The sequence below is a fragment of the Filicampus tigris genome, chromosome 7 (genome assembly GCF_054856515.1).
Source record: "Filicampus tigris isolate MCC_2025a chromosome 7, RoL_Ftig_1.0, whole genome shotgun sequence".
In the NCBI taxonomy this organism is placed as follows: Eukaryota; Metazoa; Chordata; class Actinopteri; order Syngnathiformes; family Syngnathidae; genus Filicampus; species Filicampus tigris.
The window spans coordinates 1,760,854-1,779,833 of NC_141223.1; the positions used below are offsets into that span (position 1 = coordinate 1,760,854).

The 18,980-nt window shown below is 43.9% G+C and overlaps 2 protein-coding genes across 16 annotated transcripts in view; both read right to left on the reverse strand.

The window, feature by feature from the left end:
- LOC147144340 (multidrug and toxin extrusion protein 1-like) overlaps positions 1-14,315 on the reverse strand; it is a 32,725-nt gene extending 18,410 nt beyond the window's left edge. For 9 of the 11 annotated variants that reach the window (XR_015087425.1, XR_015087424.1, XM_086035276.1 and 6 more), the window contains exons 1-14: positions 14,175-14,315; positions 5,384-5,546; positions 5,215-5,316; positions 4,262-4,330; positions 4,036-4,184; positions 3,915-3,957; positions 2,993-3,037; positions 2,431-2,528; positions 2,236-2,333; positions 1,956-2,069; positions 1,185-1,252; positions 996-1,104; positions 848-923; positions 61-368 (exon numbers count right to left, since the gene is read on the reverse strand). Coding sequence is in view for 9 of the 11 variants with exons in the window: in XM_086035276.1 (XP_085891402.1) it covers positions 61-368; positions 848-923; positions 996-1,104; positions 1,185-1,252; positions 1,956-2,069; positions 2,236-2,333; positions 2,431-2,528; positions 2,993-3,037; positions 3,915-3,957; positions 4,036-4,184; positions 4,262-4,330; positions 5,215-5,316; positions 5,384-5,546; positions 14,175-14,212 (1,480 nt within the window). In the remaining 2 variants the exon portion in view is untranslated. The remainder of the gene's footprint in view (positions 1-60; positions 369-847; positions 924-995; positions 1,105-1,184; positions 1,253-1,955; positions 2,070-2,235; positions 2,334-2,430; positions 2,529-2,992; positions 3,038-3,914; positions 3,958-4,035; positions 4,185-4,261; positions 4,331-5,214; positions 5,317-5,383; positions 5,547-14,174) is intronic. The other 2 variants (XM_086035278.1, XM_086035282.1) reach the window with 1 other exon arrangement.
- The window catches only part of LOC147144341 (membrane-associated phosphatidylinositol transfer protein 3-like), a 55,505-nt gene continuing 49,382 nt past the window's right edge, over positions 12,858-18,980 (reverse strand). For all 5 annotated transcript variants that reach the window (XM_086035268.1, XM_086035270.1, XM_086035271.1 and 2 more), the window contains 5 exons: positions 18,261-18,410; positions 17,998-18,181; positions 17,793-17,921; positions 16,756-17,126; positions 12,858-15,856 (listed from right to left, as the gene is read on the reverse strand). In XM_086035268.1, the coding sequence (XP_085891394.1) occupies positions 16,812-17,126; positions 17,793-17,921; positions 17,998-18,181; positions 18,261-18,410 (778 nt within the window). In that variant the 3' untranslated portion in view covers positions 12,858-15,856; positions 16,756-16,811. The remainder of the gene's footprint in view (positions 15,857-16,755; positions 17,127-17,792; positions 17,922-17,997; positions 18,182-18,260; positions 18,411-18,980) is intronic.

Here is an 18,980-nt window from a genome sequence, read left to right on the forward strand (position 1 = left end):
GAGTGATGATGACCCCGTCCGTGGCGGTGTTTGCGTCAAAACAAGTCATCGGGTAAATACCTAAAATACTGAGTTGGGTGACAAACATCAGCACAACACCGATGGAGAGGCCGATGCAGTAGTAGCCGATGAAATTGGACACGGCGGCTATCTTTTGCTTCCCCGTTCCCATGAAGATGCCTGCGGACACACCCTGAAGCGAAGCAAGGCAAGCAACAACAACGACAACAAAAGAGTTCCATCTTGTTGCACTTTTGAAAATACTTTTCTGGGTTTCTGGGAAGTTTTTGTTACGCACCACAATGCCATCAAATAACTGTAGGAAGCTGTAAATGCTCATCAAGGGGGACAGAAAAGTGATGATCTTCCTGAAAGGACATTTTTATTTGAAAATATTTTTCATTACGCCACTATGGGTTCAAAGCAACCCAATCTGTACTTTCACAGGGTGGGCTGTAACAATATTGCAAATTTGTTCTCACAAAACATTCAGTGTATTATTGGAACTTCTGATTTAAAAAAAAAAGAAAAAAAAACGTTTTCCTATAATCGTACAGCAGTTCCCCATATAAAATTCAGACGTTATTCCGGTCAGATGACTTTTTCCCCCTCGTAAGGTTACCATTTTTTCTTAATTTATATCGACTTTTTTCTTAAAAGGACAAAATCATATTAAGCAATATATCACTGCAAATTATTCTCATAACATTCTCTGTAATATTACGACTTTGTTATGAAATTCTCTCACAGAAAAAAACAGAAGTTGTTATTCCTTCTTTTATTCTCATAAAATTACAATTTAATCTTGTGAAATTACGCAAGGTGTAAAATTATCCAAAAGACTCACGGGTCAGAGGTGAAGAGTAAGCCGATGACCGATTTAGTCGCTCCGAGCACGATACCTTGAACAAGGCCAAATGCGACTGCAAACAAAGAACGCAAACATTGCGTGACGCCCGTCACGGGACGCTAGCCGCAGCTCAGCATGGTCGGACCTGAAAGCACCAGCGCCACCTTGCAGGTGAGGAGCGCTGCCGCCGTGTCGCCGGCGCCGAGCGCGTTGCCCACTCGGGCGCACGCCGCCGCATGGATGCCCAGCGTCACCTGCCACATTTGGGATGACACGTAAGCGCACGCCGTGGCGCTGGCTAAATAAAGTCCTGCGCGAGATTTCCTCACTATACCATGTAGTTTAAGTTTCCCACGGTTATCAAGGCATGATGGGCCGCCAGCTCAACATGACCCAGCATCCCTGCCACACACGATACAAAAAAATCAGCAATATTTCAAATTAAAATTGGACTTCAAAATGAATAGCAAAGCATAAAATACAATCAAGTGGACATCACAAAATTACGGAAGGGGATTAGGGCCAGTAGGGGAAAAAAAATAGGTTGGCAAGATTCTCACTTTATTCTCAGAATTCTGACTTTATAGTCGGAATTGTTCTTTAAAGTCAGAAGTCTCATTTTAAAGTCAGAATTCTCTGACTTTAAAGTGAGAATTCTCACTTTAAAGTCAGATTTCAGAATCCTGAGACTAAAGTCAAGATTGTGAGGATTCTGACATTAAAGTGAGAGTTCTGATTTCAGAATTAAATCAGGATTCTCACTTTAAAGTGAGAATTCTGACACTAAAGTCAGAATTCACTGACATTAAAGTGAAAATTCTCACTTTAAAGTCGGAATTCAGAGAATAGGATTAAGAATCCTGACTTTAATGTCAGAATTCTGAGAATAAAGTCAGAATTCTGAAATAAAAATGAGAATCTTACCAACCTTATTTTTTCCCCCCCACTGGCCCTAATCCTCTTCCGTAAAAAATACATTGGCGAGCATACAATAAAAATAATTGGGCAGCAAAAAAATGGGGCGAAAAAAAATTCATGAAAAAGCACTGAATAAACTTGAAAGTGTCAAATCAAATCAAATGAAAAGTATGAATGAGATTTTCACCTGCAAGGAAGCCGCCAAAGTCAAAAATCCACCATTCAAAACAGGTCATGAGTGTGCTGGGGATGGCCAGTTTCATGAAGGAGCCCCACTCCTGAAGCGACTCCACAGACCAGCCTGCAGGGGGAGCAAGACACGCACTTACGGAGCCGCGTGCCGGATGGCATCAGGCCGCTCAAGCATCTGGAAATTGCTATGATATGCTGCCATGTATTTGTCTAGGCCCTTTCTGAAATCAGATTTAAATGAGCATCATTGTCCTTGTAAAAATGGTTGACGTTACCTCCCCAGGTCGTTTTGTGTAGCTTCTTCCACCAGATGTAAGCAAACAGGAAGGTACAGATGTAGATGTCTGACAGGGTGTTTGCTGCAGCAGATCCACTGAAAGGAAATATCGGAAATGTCGTCTAGCGCAACGCATCCGGTATATGCGTGCGTGCGTGCGTGCGTGTTATGCGTATGTGCGCGTTGGACTTACTACACCCCGAGATCGAGCACACTTATGAAGATGTAGTTTGTCAGCAAGTTTGCCACATTTGCCAGGGCGGCGGCGTACATCTGCGGTAGTATTATCCCCTTAAACGACCACAGCGCAGTAAAATGACTCAGAAGGGATGGCATTGGTTTGTAACGCACCACTGCCTTCAGACACCAGCGACCCCCATTTGAAGGTTTTTCGCCATAATTGGCAGATTTTTTGCTTTTGCAAAAATTGTAGCGCTGTAAGCTGTGTGGTGGGAGTGAACTCAATTTACTTCACAACAAAAAGCAGTTTGGCAGATAATGAACGATTCTTCAAAAAAGAAGCTTCAAGCGGCTTCGGTACACTTACTTCAAACAACCACATTGCTTTGCTTTGGGTAAGTCCGTTTAGCTTCATAACAATCACAAACAATGTGAAACACCCTTAAAGACTTTGCGAAAAGGATTGGTGTCGCAGTGTAATAAAAAGTGGTGAGTGTGATAGCATGTCAAAAGCCCACAAAATCTGACTTGATGAAGGCACTCATAAGACGATGGGAGCAGGTGTGTTAGTGCACCTGATTCTGAAGGTAGGACACTTGCAGGTGATATAGAAACATTGCCTAAAGAACAGAAAGACAGAGAGACATTGACTAGTCACATCAGAAGACAGTAAAAGACTGAAAGGCTCAACTGTGCGTACAAAGCAACCAGTGGCAGGCCGTGATTTTGGTACCTGCAGTGGGAAAACATCTGACTTAAAGAAGAAGCCAACCCAAACATATTTTTTTCAACAATAAGTTCGATGCAGGCCCAATAGTTGAAACAAGGCAATGTGATTAATAAGAAAATACGAGTTACGCAGCAAAATGCACCCGTTTTTGTCCATCTCAGGGGGCGGCCATTTTGTCACTTCTGTCGACTGAAAATGACATCACAACTGCTCAGATAACGACCAATCGCGGCTCACCTGTTTTCTGAAGCTGAGCTGTGATTGGTCGTTATCTGAGCCCTGAGGGTGTGTGATGTCATTTTCAGTCGACAGAAAAGACAAAATGGCCGCCCCCCGCAGATGGCTAAAAACGGGGGGATTTTTCTTCTCAAAAGGGAAGTCAACCCAAACATATTTTTTTCAAGAATATGTTCTATGCAGGCTCACTAGTTGAAACGAGGCAATATGATTAATCACGGCTCAAGTGTTTTTTGAAGCTGAGCTATGATTGGTCGTTATCTGAGCCCTGAGGGTGTGTGATGTCATTTTCAGTCGACAGAAGAGACAAAATGGCCGCCCCCCGCAGATGGCTAAAAACAGGGGGGGATTAACTCTTCTTCCACAAACGCAATATTCATCAGAATGTTGTATTTCAACTAGTGGGCCTGCGTAGAACATATTCTTAAAAAAAATACGTTTGGGTTGACTTGCGCTTTAAGCCACCTCTTAAGACCACCACCTTCCAAGTCACAATCGTAGAAACGGACTTCGCACTGAAAACAACTTACCGGCACTGCTGGGAGGAATGCCGTAATATATAACTGCGCGATTCTGAAATGACAAAGGTCAGCGTGAGGACCACCGCGCTTGGACGGCAGGCTGCGTTGGTGATGGCGTCGCAGTAATTACCGGGTGACCTCGGGGTCCTGGCCCATGAGGAGCAGGAGGCTCTGGGCGTTGAGCAGCAGACCGCAGCAGGGCAGACAGAACAACAGCAGGATGATGACGCCTCGCTGCAGGATCACGCCCACGAGCAGCATGTTCCTGCCGCCAAAGGTCTGTCGCACGTTGCCTTGATTTAGCCTTCCAGTTTGGGTACGAGGGGTGGCAATGTGTTAAGTGAGTTTTCCCAGACCTGAGCAACCAAAGTATCAAGCGCGCAGCCCAAACCCAGGCCTATTGATGCAGTGGTCACATTGATGGTCTACAAAAGAAAGACGACAAACAAGACTTGATGAGGTCTGATGAGAGTCACAAAGCAACGATGGTGACAAAAGTCACGGATTTGATTGCATCACAATTGTATCCGACAAAACGCAGGCATCTCCGACGGAAAAGCATTTTTCCAAGCATTTTCGGAAGAAAAAAACCGTGTTGTCCAATAAAAAAACATTCTCCCAAAAAAGGAAAATATTTTTTCTTAAAATAAATAATTATAGTTATTTTGTCCTGGTTTTACTTAAAAGAAAACAACAAAATTGTTCAATGGAAATCATGCATCTCAGAATAAAAAACATGTATGTCCAAGTTATTTTAGTTTCCTCCTTGGTTTTCTAAAGGATACACTTTTCATTGGACACTGCCAAATATTTACATTATACGAGCCCGTAAAGTGACAAAGGGGGGGTTAATGAAATATGTTTCTCGTTAGGACGAGAAACTTTCTCATCCAAACGAGAAACTTTCTTGTCCTAAGAAAAACCTTTCTCGTTCTAATGAGGAAGTTTCTAGTGTTGCTGTCTCTATTCAACGGAAGAGATAGCAAACTATTTTAATTCCTCCCCACCCCCCATGTCACTTTGGGAGCTCCGTACTCAATCGTTTGGACGACAAAGTTTCTCATCCTAACGAGAAAACGTATTTCACTTTTTGCCCCCCAATCCCTATGTCACTTTAGGGGGTGTATAGGTTTGGGATATTAAAATAAATAAATAAATAAATAAAATAAAATTTAAAAAAAAAAGGACAAATACAGTACACACTTTACAGCGAAAAATCCCAATAATCCCCATTGGGGAAAACAAAAACAGTGAAAGCAAGGTGGCGGGGAAAAAAAGCCTCCCTTCATGTAATGATACAACTACTTACAGCAGACGCTAATCCGTAGCCGGCCATCACCTCGTTGGTCAGGCGCCCGCAGAACATGGTCACCACGAACGGAAGCAGATAATTGAGGATTCGAGACATCAACTAGGAAGACGCGATGGAGGATGAGCGACCCCCGAATGGCTTGCAGAGTAAAAGCGGGCGTGCTTACCAGGGGCCCCATCATGCGCAAGAGGTGGTCCACCTCCTCCCTGAGGGCCCCGGAGCGTTTGCGGCGCGGCCGGCTGCAGCAGAACATCTCGTCACTGGCGGCCTTCTCCTTCTCCATGGTTGTGTCGAGCGCTCGACACTCGAGTGCCGCCCCTTTGTCAACTCTGTCAAAGACATCGGCTCTTGTTATGCAAACCTTAAAGGTTATTCATTAATCAGCTGGACGCCAGGCAGTTAGCCGCCGCGCTAACCCGGCAAGCCGTCAAATAATCTTGATTTTGACACACTTCAATGGTCATTGTATTCTGCCGCCGTCGGCAATCCCGTTTCAAACTACAATTGAATACGAGCAAACATTACGTTACAATATTACTAGTGTAGTCTCTTTATTGATTTCAATATAATGATACTGCTTGAGGGAGAAGTCATGTCAAACATTGTCATTACAATATCGCCCCCTGTAGTCAAAACACGGCATTGTGATACTTTTTTTTTTCTTTTCAAATGTTTTTTTTTATTGATGCTTTCAAAACATTCACAAATTTTGTTGTGTAACAAAGTGAAAATATCCATGTACACACATAACCAACATAAAAAATAATGTAAAGCACAATAAACATTCATTCGAGATCAATCAGAGATAATTCACGAAGAAACTCTGATGTACAAACACTTTTCTCATTTTTCGTTAATTTTAAGGTATCCGCATATCGTCGAAACTCACTAAGGAGTACTTGATCATTTGGATGGGATTTGGATATCCTCATCTTGTGGAAATAAAACTTGCCAAGTAGCAACATAAGATCGATTACAAAGGACAAAGATTTGTCATTATATATAAAACTTGTAACAATATCTTTTACAGCAATTGCAATAGTATGACCATTTTTTTCACATATATACCTTTGAAAATCTCTCCAAAATTTTGACGGCATAGGGCAATTATAAAATAAATGCAGAATTGTCTCATTTGACTCATTTCCACAGAACGGCATTGTGGTACTGGCACTTGCTGCCCACTCAAAATGACGTCACAGTGCCTCAGGGCTCAGCTTGCAAGCGTCACATGACCAAAGTCCGAAAACAGGTGAGCCGTGACGCTCGTCGACACCATTTGAGGAAATATGCTAACTAATAATAATAAAAAACTAAGCCACTAACTACTGGAACTTAATACTACTACCTCACACGTAGTTCGTAAGTTCACCTTATAGGCTTCAGTGCTGCTGTTTTGGTTAGCAACAAAGTTAAAATTAAGCCCCCCAGTCTGTAGCATATATTGATAACCTGTTTTTTTTTTTTTCTAAGAGGTCAAATGACCTAAGGGAGGCATTTTTTTTCCTTAAGCAGTTTCAGTGAATACCATAACATCCTGTGATCAACACGCACCCGTGTAAAATACGCCCACCACAAAATCACCCTTAAAAAGAAAGTCAACCCAAACATATTTTTTTCAAGAATATGTTGCCAGCAGGCCCACTAGTTGAAACACGGCATTCTGATTAATTTTGCCTTTGTGGAACATGATAATAACCAATCACAGCTCAGATTAAGAAAACAGGTCAGCCGTGATTGGTCATTGTGAGCAGTGTGGTGTCATTTTAAGTCAACAAAACACAAAATGGCCGCCCCCCCGGAGATGGCTAAAAACAAGTGCATTTTGCTGCTTAATTTATATTCCACAAACTCAAAATTGATCAGAATGCTGTGTTTCAACTCGAGGGCCTGCTGGCAACATATTCTTGAATAAAATATGTTTGGCTTGACTCCGCTATTAAAAAAAAAAAAATCCTCTCTACTTGTGTTCCCCCCCATTTGCTGGTGCACTTTAGAATAAAGATTCAAAACATACCAAAAAAGGGTCAATGCTTTTAAATCCAGCTAAAAATCGATCGCTCTTTTCCCACACTTTCAAAGTATTTTTTCAAATACTGTTTTTGCAAATCTTGTTCTTGCGCTGTACGCTCTAGTAAATTTGGTAAACTATTTGTTATTTCTTCACTTTGCTTTTAAATCTCTTCAGCTCAATTTGTAACTGCTTTTAAATGTACTTTTAATTACAGTATGTGAAGCATATTGAGTTACGTTGTGTATGACGTGGTAGAAATCATTCTATTTTTTTTTTTTTTACAACCGCTTGGAACTGGTGAACTTCTAAAAGTGAAAAATGTTTGTTTCTTATTAGGTCCCCTGTATAATACCCTTCCCTCAATTTGGGATGATTAAAAAAAAAAAAAAAAGAGTATTATTCATGGGTATGGCATTTGTTAGCAGGGCAGCATGTTAGCTATTTTTGCGATGAGTGCAAGTCTAGCTCAAAGGGGGCGTGTTCACCGTCGTGCGCCATTGTGGGATGGGAAGTGGCCGATCCCCTCATTTGCATGTCAATCAGGGCGGTCCAAGCGCACGCAGGGCTCGGTAGAAATCGACTCGCTGGGGTCCGCGCAGGACACCGGCGGGTCAACTGCAAGATCCCCCCCTTGCGGATGACGCGGTCGTCCGCGCATGTGACCTGGGCAGCTGGGGCCTGCCTTGAACCCGCGACCGTGCGTCCGCGTGTGGCGCGGCAGCTCCACGCCACGCTCCGTAACTCCCAGTGAGGCCACCAAAATAAAGATGCGCCAGTGTTTGCACCTGCCTATGGAAATCTGGCCCCTCCTGTGACTACATTACACATAATTTGCTAATAACAATGTGGCTTCCCTTTTCTGGCCGCTCTAAAGTGAAACCTGCGTTATTATCTGCAGATGGGTAAACGCACGACGCAAACGTGAAGCGACGGCGAGCCGTCATGGCCCGCCGGCCTGCTCCTTGATAGGGAAACATCATTTCCACATCTGGCCTATTGATGATGATGATGATGATGATGATGATGATGATGATGATGATGATGATGCACTCCACTTCTTGCCAATCGGTGTCTGGCTTTACCAGCGCCGATGCAATCCGGCGCCCGCTGCAGCTTCAGGGAATATTATTTTCCTCGCAGGTGTCTGTGAAATGCACAAAATGATTTCCATGCGTGACCGAGTGCCGTCTCCTGTCGCGTCGGATTGGCTCTCGTTGAGATGCGCTCCAAAGAGCCTTGAAGGCCCCCCCCCGGAGAAATCTCATTTTCACTGGATAGGCACAAATGTGTAGCGGTGCGTGATGGAGGACGTCATTTCAGCCGTCAGCGCAATATCAAGTAAATAACAAGTAAAGGGTCCAAATATGGAGCCTCGCTGTCTCCTTGGCAACAGAGACACCACAAGGTGGGGGGCGGGGGAGGCGAAATGGCAACACCCTAATTCAAGAAGAAAAAAAGTGCATTGTGGCACTTGCTGTCGAATGAAAATGAAATGATGAAAAGCTGCAGCACAGGAAAGGACGGCATCGTTTCAAATGAATTCGACTCCACTTTGCCTAACTGACGTCATCGCGCCACAGCGAGCATTTGCTGACGCAAGTCCCTACTGGCCACCCCTGAAAAATCATTACTCCTATTAATTTTTTTTCAATGAGTGTTTTTTTTTTGGTTCAAACATGAATTCTTTAAAGTCTTGAGTGTGAAACTGTCAACTCCGTCAGTGTTCTGTTGCTTCAAATGTTTCTGCTGTACAGAATTGTGGCTAAGATCCTTTCATAAAGCTTGCTCAGAAGTAACATAATTTATGCTAAAAGGGGCCTTCAAGCGGAAGTCAGCCCAAGAATATGTTCTATGCAAACCCACTAGTTGAAACAAGGCGATATGATTAATAAGAAATACGAGTTACGCAGCAGAATGCACCCGTTTTTAGCCACCTCTCCGGGGGCGGCCATTTTGTCACTTCTATCGACTGAAAATGACATCACAACTGCTCGGGTATCGACCAATCGCGGCTGGCCTGTTTTCTGAAGCTGAGCCGCGATTGGTCGTTGTGAGCAGTTGTGATGTCACTTTCAGTCGACAGAAGTGACAAAATGGCCGCCCCCTGAGATGGACAAAAACGGGTGGGTTAACTCATATTGCAATCTTCATCAGAATGCCGTGTTTCAACTGGTGGGCCTGCTGGGAACATACTCATGAAATAAATATCTTTGGGTTGACTTCCGCTTTAAAGGTAGCATTCAGGCACCTTCACTGCTTGAAGCGGAAGTCAACCCAAACATTTTGTTTTTCAAGATTACGTTGCCAGCAGGCCCACTAGTTGAAACACGGCATTCTGATTCATTTTGCGTTTGTGGAATAAGAGTTAAGCAGCAAAATGCAGTCATTTTTAACCATCTCTGGGGCCGGCCATTTTGTCTTCTGTCAACTGAAAATGACATCGCAACTGCTCACGACGACCAATCACGGCTGACCTGTTTTCTGAATCCGAGCCGTGATTGGACCTCGGGGGGCGGCCATTTTGTCACTTGTGTCGACTGAAAATGACATCACAGTTGCTCAGGGCTCAGGCAACAGGCTATTATTATTATTATTATTATTAAGCTGGCACGACACTTGTTGGGACTAGTCATAGTTATATAAAGACTTATATGTGGTACTTAAAGGAATTTGTTCATGCTTGAGCGAGGACCACTAATTGAGGAAACACGGTAACCAACTGAGAAAAAAAAAAAAAAAAAACTCCATTCATGTGATTGTCTGATAACAAGAGCAATGCACACAGCCCATATACTAGTAATAGTAATAATAAAAACAAGCAGCGTGACGCCCACTCAGAGCAAAGTGAGAGACGCCGAGTGGAACTGACGCCTGAGCTCAGCGCGAAATGACAACACGTCCACTGGCGGCATTTTGTCTTTGACAGGCAATGAGTGTGACAAGGCCGAAGACCACCTGGCTTTCAAATCAATTACTGTGATAAAAGCCACGCGGCCGCCATGTGCACAGAGCACCTCCGCCCATTTGGACCCCGTCACTTGTCATTTGCTAGCGTGCCGTGTCTCGCCTTTGTCACTCCATAAAAAGCGTTTTGCGCCTTTCCGCCTCAAGTTACACACACGCGCGCACAACCTGCCCCGCTCAAAATGTCATTTTGTCTTTTTCCTTCCCCCGCATTTACCTTAACATAAATTAATTCTATCCTTTAACATTTCTATTTAGCGTTCCATGCTCACATTCCTCCACCAGATGGCGCTACTTTTTAAAATGTTGCGCCTTTTTCCTGTTTTCGGTCAGTGTGTGCCTTGGAATCGAAAATAGTTGCCTTTCAAGATCATTTGAAAATGTTGTCCTTCAATGATTTATGGTAACAATTAAGTTTTGAACCGCAGTTGGTGATTTCAATTTGAAATTTGTATGTTTCCACCAGGTGGCTAACTGGTTAGCGCATCGGCCTCACAAGTGCGTTTGACCCCGGGCAAACGGCCTTCCTGTGTGGAATTTCTCCCCGTGCCTGCGTGGCTTTCCCGCATTCCAAAAACGTGCATGCTAGGTTAATGGCATACTCTAAAACGGCGTGACCGTGAGTGTGAATTCTTGTTCGTCTGCGTGTGCCCTACGATTGGCTGGCAACCAGTTCAAGGTGTCCCCCCCGCCTACTGCCCGAAGACGTCTGGGATCGGCTCCAGCGTGCCGTCACCCTCGTGAGGTCAAGCGGTTCAGATAAAGGATGGTTGGATGTTCCCGCTAGCAAAATATGGCACCTTTCGCCGTTGTTTGCAGGATTTGCTTGCTGTACATCTTCTCTTAAGAAGCCCGCATGGTGTTATGAACTAATTCAATAACAAATGCTGAAAAAAAAAAAAGACATGATGAATATTCGGACATCCATCCATTTACTGTCTGCAGGAGATAGTAAATAATAGCACAATGATTACATTATAATTTTTTTTTTTTTTTTAAACAACTTTCTTAAATTGTATAATTTTGATTGCATTTTCAACATGTCTCTTCTGGAGTAATCCTATAGGTGCCCTCACATTTATTTACAGTACAAAACATGCCTCTCTGATCTTTAACATTATTTATGTTTTCGATATTTCCTCGCCATTTATTCAAATCACTGTTTCTCGGTGGATTGGTTTTGGAGCCATCGAATTGCGTTCAATGGCCTCGCAATGATGCCAGGGCAAGGTCCGTGGTGAACATTGAAAGAGCTCTCTTATAATTTCATCCATAGCATAAAGATAACGCCAGGAAAATGAGGCCAAAGTCAAAATATGTTCAGAACTGGACTGGGGCCAACCAGCATAAAGAGCACCCCACCCCGCCCCCCAAACAGGGGCCATTCTTTCTCCAAAAAAACAAGGCAGTAGGTAGCGCAAAAAATAGAAATAAAAAAAAGGTAAATACCATGCCTGAATTATTTTGGAGTATTTTAGTTTGTTTTCCTGACTGCCATTTTAAACCCAACCTAACATACCTGCTAACAGGCTAACAAGCTAACAAAAATGTGTTTCGGCTGGTTGCGAAATACGCCTTCACTTCAAGAACACTTAAGAACTGCAAAAAAAAAAAAAAGAACAGTTTTATTGGAAATCCGTTTCTGTGCTAATTTAATAACCATCAACGCCAACGTCAAAGAAAATGTGAAGCGAGCACAAAATAGATGCAGAGGCGAGAAAGTTCATTAGGTGCACCTGCACAAAGTCCAGCGTGGCACATTCTGCTTCTCCAGCAGTTGCTTGCTTGTATACAGCATCCTATTCGGCTGCTAATCTCTACAAAGTTACGCAATCAAAGTCGTCCAATCAACTTTGACACAATCGCATTGTTTTCTTCTACGTGCTCTCGTATAATAATTGACCAAACCAAACGATGTGTTATCAAGCTACTGAGGTGGCCAGCCTAGCTTGACGGAACGTCCCATACTTTGGCTTTGAATGTAAAAGCAGGTGAGGAAAAAACGCACAATGACTCCAAGAAAGTGGTCCCAGTGCACAAAACACATGAAGTGTAATTAATGATTAATGCTTTGTTCACATACGGAATATTCATCTCATTACTGGGAGCATTTAAGCATTGCGGCACTTTACACTGCTATAGGCAGATACCACTCTTTATACACTGGGTGAAAAAAAAAAAAAGTCTACACACCTCTTTTCAATTGCCAGGTTTGTGTCATGTTTTAAAAATGGAACAACGAATGAATCATTTAAAAACCTTTCCTACCATAAATGTGACCTATACCGTGTACAATTCGTCCATCCATCCTGGGTCGTGTCCAGCCCATTTTTTTTTTTAATTTAGGAGCTCATTACCATTTTTAGGATTGCTGAAGCACTCCTAAAGGGGATCCAAGCACCCCCGACCAATTTTTTTTTTTTAGTATTCTTTTTAACAAACAAGTAAAAACGGACAAACAGAATAAAAACAAACATACAGCAAACTTAACAAGAAAAGTAGAGTACACCCCTTTTGCTTCGAAATTGGTTTGATCCACTGCCGCTCAAATGCAAAGAAAAAAAAACGTTAAATCTTGAGAGGGGAAGTAAAACCAGACAAGTGAGATCCTGAGATTGCACAAGCCTGTACACCACTTTGTTCATAATTAATCAATCACATTGTAAATGGATGAGTCAAGATGTTTATTTGGTATATGCACAGTAAAAACAAAACGGTAGCACTGAACAATGACATTCGTCCTTCCCTTGTAAGGCTCCGTCCGACTATACAAAGAATATGAAAAAGAAAAAGAAAAAAAAATCCATTTGAAATAATGAAAGATACTGAACAAAACAGGGCGGTGATTTTGCATTACATTGCATCTGTAATGCATTCATATTTGTAAATACAGCAGTGGTGGCGGCCACCGCATTAGGTACACTTGCACAACATAAATGAGTCAAGGTCATGTGAAGACATTGCGCAATCAATCGCCTTGCTCAACACAGCAAGAACATTCGACTGTTAGCTTTGTCAACGCTATTAACTATTTAAAAAATGTTATCATGTTTCCCATACATCATTAGATTTTGCAGGAGTACCTAATAAAGTGTCCGGCAAGCATAATGTCTTCAGACAGAATGTCAAGAAATTGCATTTTATTTCTTCATTTATTTAAATAAAGCCATTTTTCACCACAAGAGTATTTACACCAGACAGCCGACGGTCAGTAAAGTGGACATTAGCAAATTAAACGCACCGTTTAGTGTTTCATTTTGCCATCTTTTTATTGTGTAATTGCTTAGAGCAACATTTTATACACTCAATTACAATCATTTCTACATTATGGTACGTGCAACACTAATTGATGCAATTAGACTCCAGGGAGTCTCTCCCACACACACACACACACACACACACATGAAAGAGCTAATTACTAACATTAAGTACATGTACAGGAGATACAGATTGTTGCCTCCTGTTGTATTCTTTTTACACCTTTTTTTCAAATTCACAAAACCTCCTTTCAAAGCTATAAAAAGACCAGCAACACACACACACACACCTGCTCGCTCTCTCTCACACACGCACACACACGATCACATAAGATCAACTAGAAAACACACTTTGCACAGCAGTGTAAATACTTTGGTCAAAAAAACGACAACAAACGACTGAAGGAAAACAAAAACAAACAAAAAATAAAAGAGAAGCGACAAGTTGAGACCTGTTCCGAGTCCCCAAAAGATGATGAAAATATTTTCTTTTTTTTTTTTTTTTTTAATTTACAATATTTGCTCTTAGAAAAATAGGTTTGCACAGAGTGGTCACGTGTTCACAGGCAGACTCAGTCGGACGGACTGACTCCTCACACGGGTGCCAATAGCTACTAAGCCACAACGATAATTGGGGGTGGAAATGCAGCCGACATTGCATGTAAGGCTGCGACACAACAACAAAACCTGAATTGCACACAGATGACAACTTCAAAGCTTACCCCCAACAATCTCCAGATGAAACGCGCAGGGGTGACATCAAAGCAAGGTGATTGGATGACGAGCGTTCAATCTCTCTCAATTGAAAACATTGTTGCTACATTTTTCTTTTCAACGCTCGATAAGGAAAACAATAATAAGAGGGATATAAAACTAACTGAGGTGCAACGGTCTCAGAGGATGTTCATTCCTGTGTCTAATTTCTAGAGCTAAGCATCGCTTATTTCCCGTCTGCATATTTAATCGTACCACGTGGTCCCAGTCGGACCAATCAGCCAAAGGACGTCGAGAACGGATTTAACTTGTGCCGCGTCACACGTAGGTGCCGTACTCCTGGCACGCGGCCGAGTAAGGAAAGAAATTAAAACATTTTTAAAAAAAAGAAGAAATCAATTATAAAACAGTGTTGTGTACCCTGCGGGCTCACAGACGAAATGACACGTGCCCCATATTGTGTGTCAGTTGTTTCTGTTTCATTTTTTTTCTTTTGTTTGGCGGAGTGTCTGCTCGTACGGCGCCTGCCTGTGACGTAGTACACGTTCTCGACTCCGATTGGCTATCGCCGACGAGAGCGGGACCGGGACGCGTTTGATTGAATTTGCAGGACGGAACGCGGTGGCGGTTAGGCGATGCCTAGCTCTGTTAATTTGTAGGGGGGGGAAGCAAAAGACACAAAACTAAAGTCATTTCAAATGGCAACTCGCTGCCTTTAAAGGACAATGTGTAGAATGTTTTGATTTTTCAATGATTATTAAAAAAAACAAAACAAAAAAAACCTTCATTTTGCATTCTACTAGTTGACCACTAGATGGCGCTGAATTATACACATTGCCCTTTTCATATAGTCCTTTCATTGCTCAGGTAATGTCAATAAAATAAATTAATACCTAACAAAAACATCTTATATATATATATATAAATAAAATTTAAAAAAAGAAATCCAAACCACCTATCCTTGATCTGTTGTGTTTGTCATTAGTGCCAACAACCATTCAATGGGCAATTTAGAGTCCTTGAACCTAACTTGCACGTTGTAGGAATGTAGGAGGAAGCCGGAATACCCGCAAAACGGATGCGCATGGGGGACAGCGAGAACATGCAACCTCCATACAGCAAGGCCCAAGCCAAGTCTCAAAACCCGAACCTCAGAGCGGTGAGGCAGGCACGCCAGCCACATGGGCACTGTGCTGCCTTGAAATGAACAAAAAAACAACAACACAAGCCGCTGCTCTAGTGTCGCGCAGTCATCAACGACTGCATGAGACTTTGGTAGTGCAACCTTCGGGGGCAGAGCCAAGCACAACATTCAGCAGAAGAGTGGGCCAAAAAAGTGCTTCTGAGTCCAGCGCTCCAAACGGGCGGGGATCTTTGCCAACTTTGGAATCGACACCTCACTGGTGCTAAACGCCCGCCGAGTCGAGGCCAAAAGACAAAAGTGAGGCTTCATCCGCCGAAAAAGGGAGGGGGGGGGCGGGGTGGGGGATGGCGGATATAGTGGCACCGAGCTGCGAATATGAGCGCGAGTTAATGAAGTCTGTCACATCGGCGGCAAAGTTGTGATTAATGTGCGTGGCCGCGTCAGCGCTATTTGCTCCCGCAGGCTCTCGGCAGCGCGCCGCCATGGCCCGTGATTGCGTCGCCGCCGCCGCCGCCGTCGTCGTCGCAGTCGCAGTCGTCCCCGGATCTGGAAACAAGTGGAGCAGCTCTTACATAATCATGAGCGCATTTGAATTCTGGCCGCCTCCGGAGGTGCCGCTGCTAATAATAGCATTTCTCGCTCAGGTTGCTATCGGACTTTTTTCCTTTGACTTTGTCGGCTTCAGAACACAAATTGACGGTTAAATCGGGAAATTCTCTTGTAGATGCAAAACCCTTATGCAGATTTTTTTGGGGGGAAAGGAAATGGGCAACATTGAGTTCAGAATTTACAAGGAAAATGACCTGTTTCAAACCACAATTTTTGTGCATGGGTTTGTGAGACTTTTTGGTGGGTCAACTCACGATAGCCATGCCCACCGAATTTCGTGCCGCTAAGTGAAATGGCCAAACAAGATTTGACCTTGGGTAGGTAATATTTTCCTTTCAATGGCGAGTCATGAAAACATAATGTCAAAAGCAAATCCTTCCCAATTTAGTATTGTGCGTCTGTCTAGTGCTTACGTGCTTCAAATTTGTATAGCTGTGGAAAAGAAGTAGTTCATTTTTCAAGAGAAACCTGGAAATGTCCAACATGGCCCTAAAACGGCCGCCTTAGGGCAAAACAGCAGACCTTTTGTTCGGACGAGGCTTCTTGAGACTTTTTGGGGAGTTGAGTAGTCCCCGAAAACGAATGAAAAACACAAACTTTGAAAAGAAAAAAATGAAAAATTGATATTGTTGAAATAAAATAAAAACAAGAGTGCTTTTAAACCGCATTTAACATTTAGAAAAGTAACTGCTTTTTTTGGGTGAAAATGTTTGTCTTTGCCGATGACTATCGCGCGTGAGCTTTCGGGGGAACATTTTGAATGTATTTATATACGCTCGTGATAATGCGTGGGTGTCATTTTTCCTCAGGATTGGAATGAAAGTTGAAGATCAAACCTCAGCCTCGACTCTTCCGCCGTCCTCCAGCGATCCATCCGTCTCGTGGCCCGACGTCAGGGAGTGGTGTCCCCACGATGCATGACGCCCCGCCCCCACCCGCCCGGCCCGCCTCCGCCTCCGTGGTCCTTGTCCGACTCGGGCTGGCTCTGGGCCCGCTCGGGCTTGGGGTTGGGCGTGCAGGGCGGGTCGGGCTGCTGGACCGACATGGTCCTGCGCAGGTGGGTGCGCTTGCACAGGAAGTCCGGTTTGGCGGTGAGACCGAAGGAGCCTTTCCTGAGGACCATGCGGACCGAGGGCGACTTCTTGGGTCGGGCTCGGTGGCCAAACTGCAGGGCGGAGAGGTGCGCCGCGTAGCCCTCACTCAAGAACTACACCGAGCCCGCAGAGAAAGAATCGGGAGAAAAAAAAGCATATCGTCTGTAGGGATGCAACGATTCACTCAAGCCCCGATTCGATGCGATTTTCAGTTCCCGATTTTCGATTCGATTCTTTAAAAATGGCTAACCATGCTTGTCTCTGTGCACTAGTGTGGTTCTGCAGCCATCCACAAACTCAATGACGTTTGGCGCGAGCGCATCATTTGATCTACACATTCAAAATGTGCTACGCATCTGGAACGAAAAAGACGTTTCAAGACATCATTTTCTAGATGAATTTAACTCGATTTTCGATGAATCGGGCGAATCGATTTTAAATCGATTTTGGATTCTTCGTTACATCCCCAATCCGTGAACGTGGGGAGACTCGATTTAAAATCGATTTTCGATTCATCGTTACATCCCTAATCGTCTGCGAACGTGAGGCGAATCCATTTCAAATCGATTTTCGATGGATCGTTACATCCCTAATCGTCTGCGAACGTGAGGAGAATCGATTTTAAATCGATTTTCGATTCATCGTTACATCCCCAATCGCCTGTGAACGCGGGGAGACTCGATTTTCGATTCATCGTTACACCCCCAATCGTCTGTGAACGCGGGGAGCAGCAAGAATAGTCAGCGGCGTTGTATTCGATGACGGATCGACCGTGCTACCTGGCACTGGTTCTGGTACTTCTTCGAAGGTCTTCCCACGATGTGGATCTGAGGCGGCCCCAGACCGAGCATGTTGTAAACGGAGATGTCCTTCATGGAGCCGTAAGCGGAGTTGATCTTGATGTGACACTAGAGGAAAAGAAGCAACGTGACGTGCGTGCGCAGTCGAGTGGAGTGGAGTTTGGGTCGGGAGTGTCTGGCGTACTTCATGGATGAGGTTCCTGAGGAAGATGGTCTTCTGTCGCAACGGGTCGTGAACCAGACCCTCGGAGAAGAAGATCATGCCGTGAGGGAAGTTATGCTGCGACAGCCAGGACACCACGCGCTGCTTCTGCATGTCGGGGCGACCGGTGATGTAAATGATCAGGTAGCCCAGGTCCTGCCAGTGCCTGTGCGCACGCGAGGCTCGGTGAGAGGCGGGTGTCCCCAATCGGGTGTCCGGCGAGCGCGGGAGGAGAAGGGGCGGACCTTACGACGTCCACGGCTCCGGGGCGGACTTTGGGGTCGCTGCCCATGATGGAGACGCTGGCGGCGAAGGAGCCGTCGATGCTGAAGACCACGCACTCCATGCCGCGGGGCAACACCGTCAGGTAGGCCTCGGCCGACGTTTGATCTCCCCTTGACGGAGGGGAAACAACGGCTGCGCACTTTTGCAATCTTCAAAGTGTGTGCTGGGAAAAATGTCAGGTGGCGGGATACTCCCCAACCTTACACATTTTAAGAATGAAATGAGGGCATCAAATCCAAGCGCCTTTCCTCTTGCGCGCTCAGGAGGCTGCATGAAGGACTTTTTCACCTCTTCAAGGTGAGAAATCTTATGTCGCGTTTTGATTGAAGTTGGATTTGGAATCTTTTTTTTTTTTTTTCCTTCAATTTGACGTGAAATCCTTAGAAGTGATGCACTCAAAAGAAATTTGTAGCGAATGAATCTTTTCAACGACAATGTGACATGCCAATCTATTATAAATATCTATTTTTCTTCCTGAATTGATATGCCAAAATGAACCAATGAATACGAAAAGAAACAGACCTAAGAAGAAACACTTGAATCGGATTGTCTCCGTGTTATTATAGAAGACGACTCTTTTTCAACTGAGGAGCTTGAGGCCTCTTCCCCATTTTCACCTCCTCTGCTAAATTTAATAAACATAACTAGTTATCATATATATATATATATATTTTTTTTAA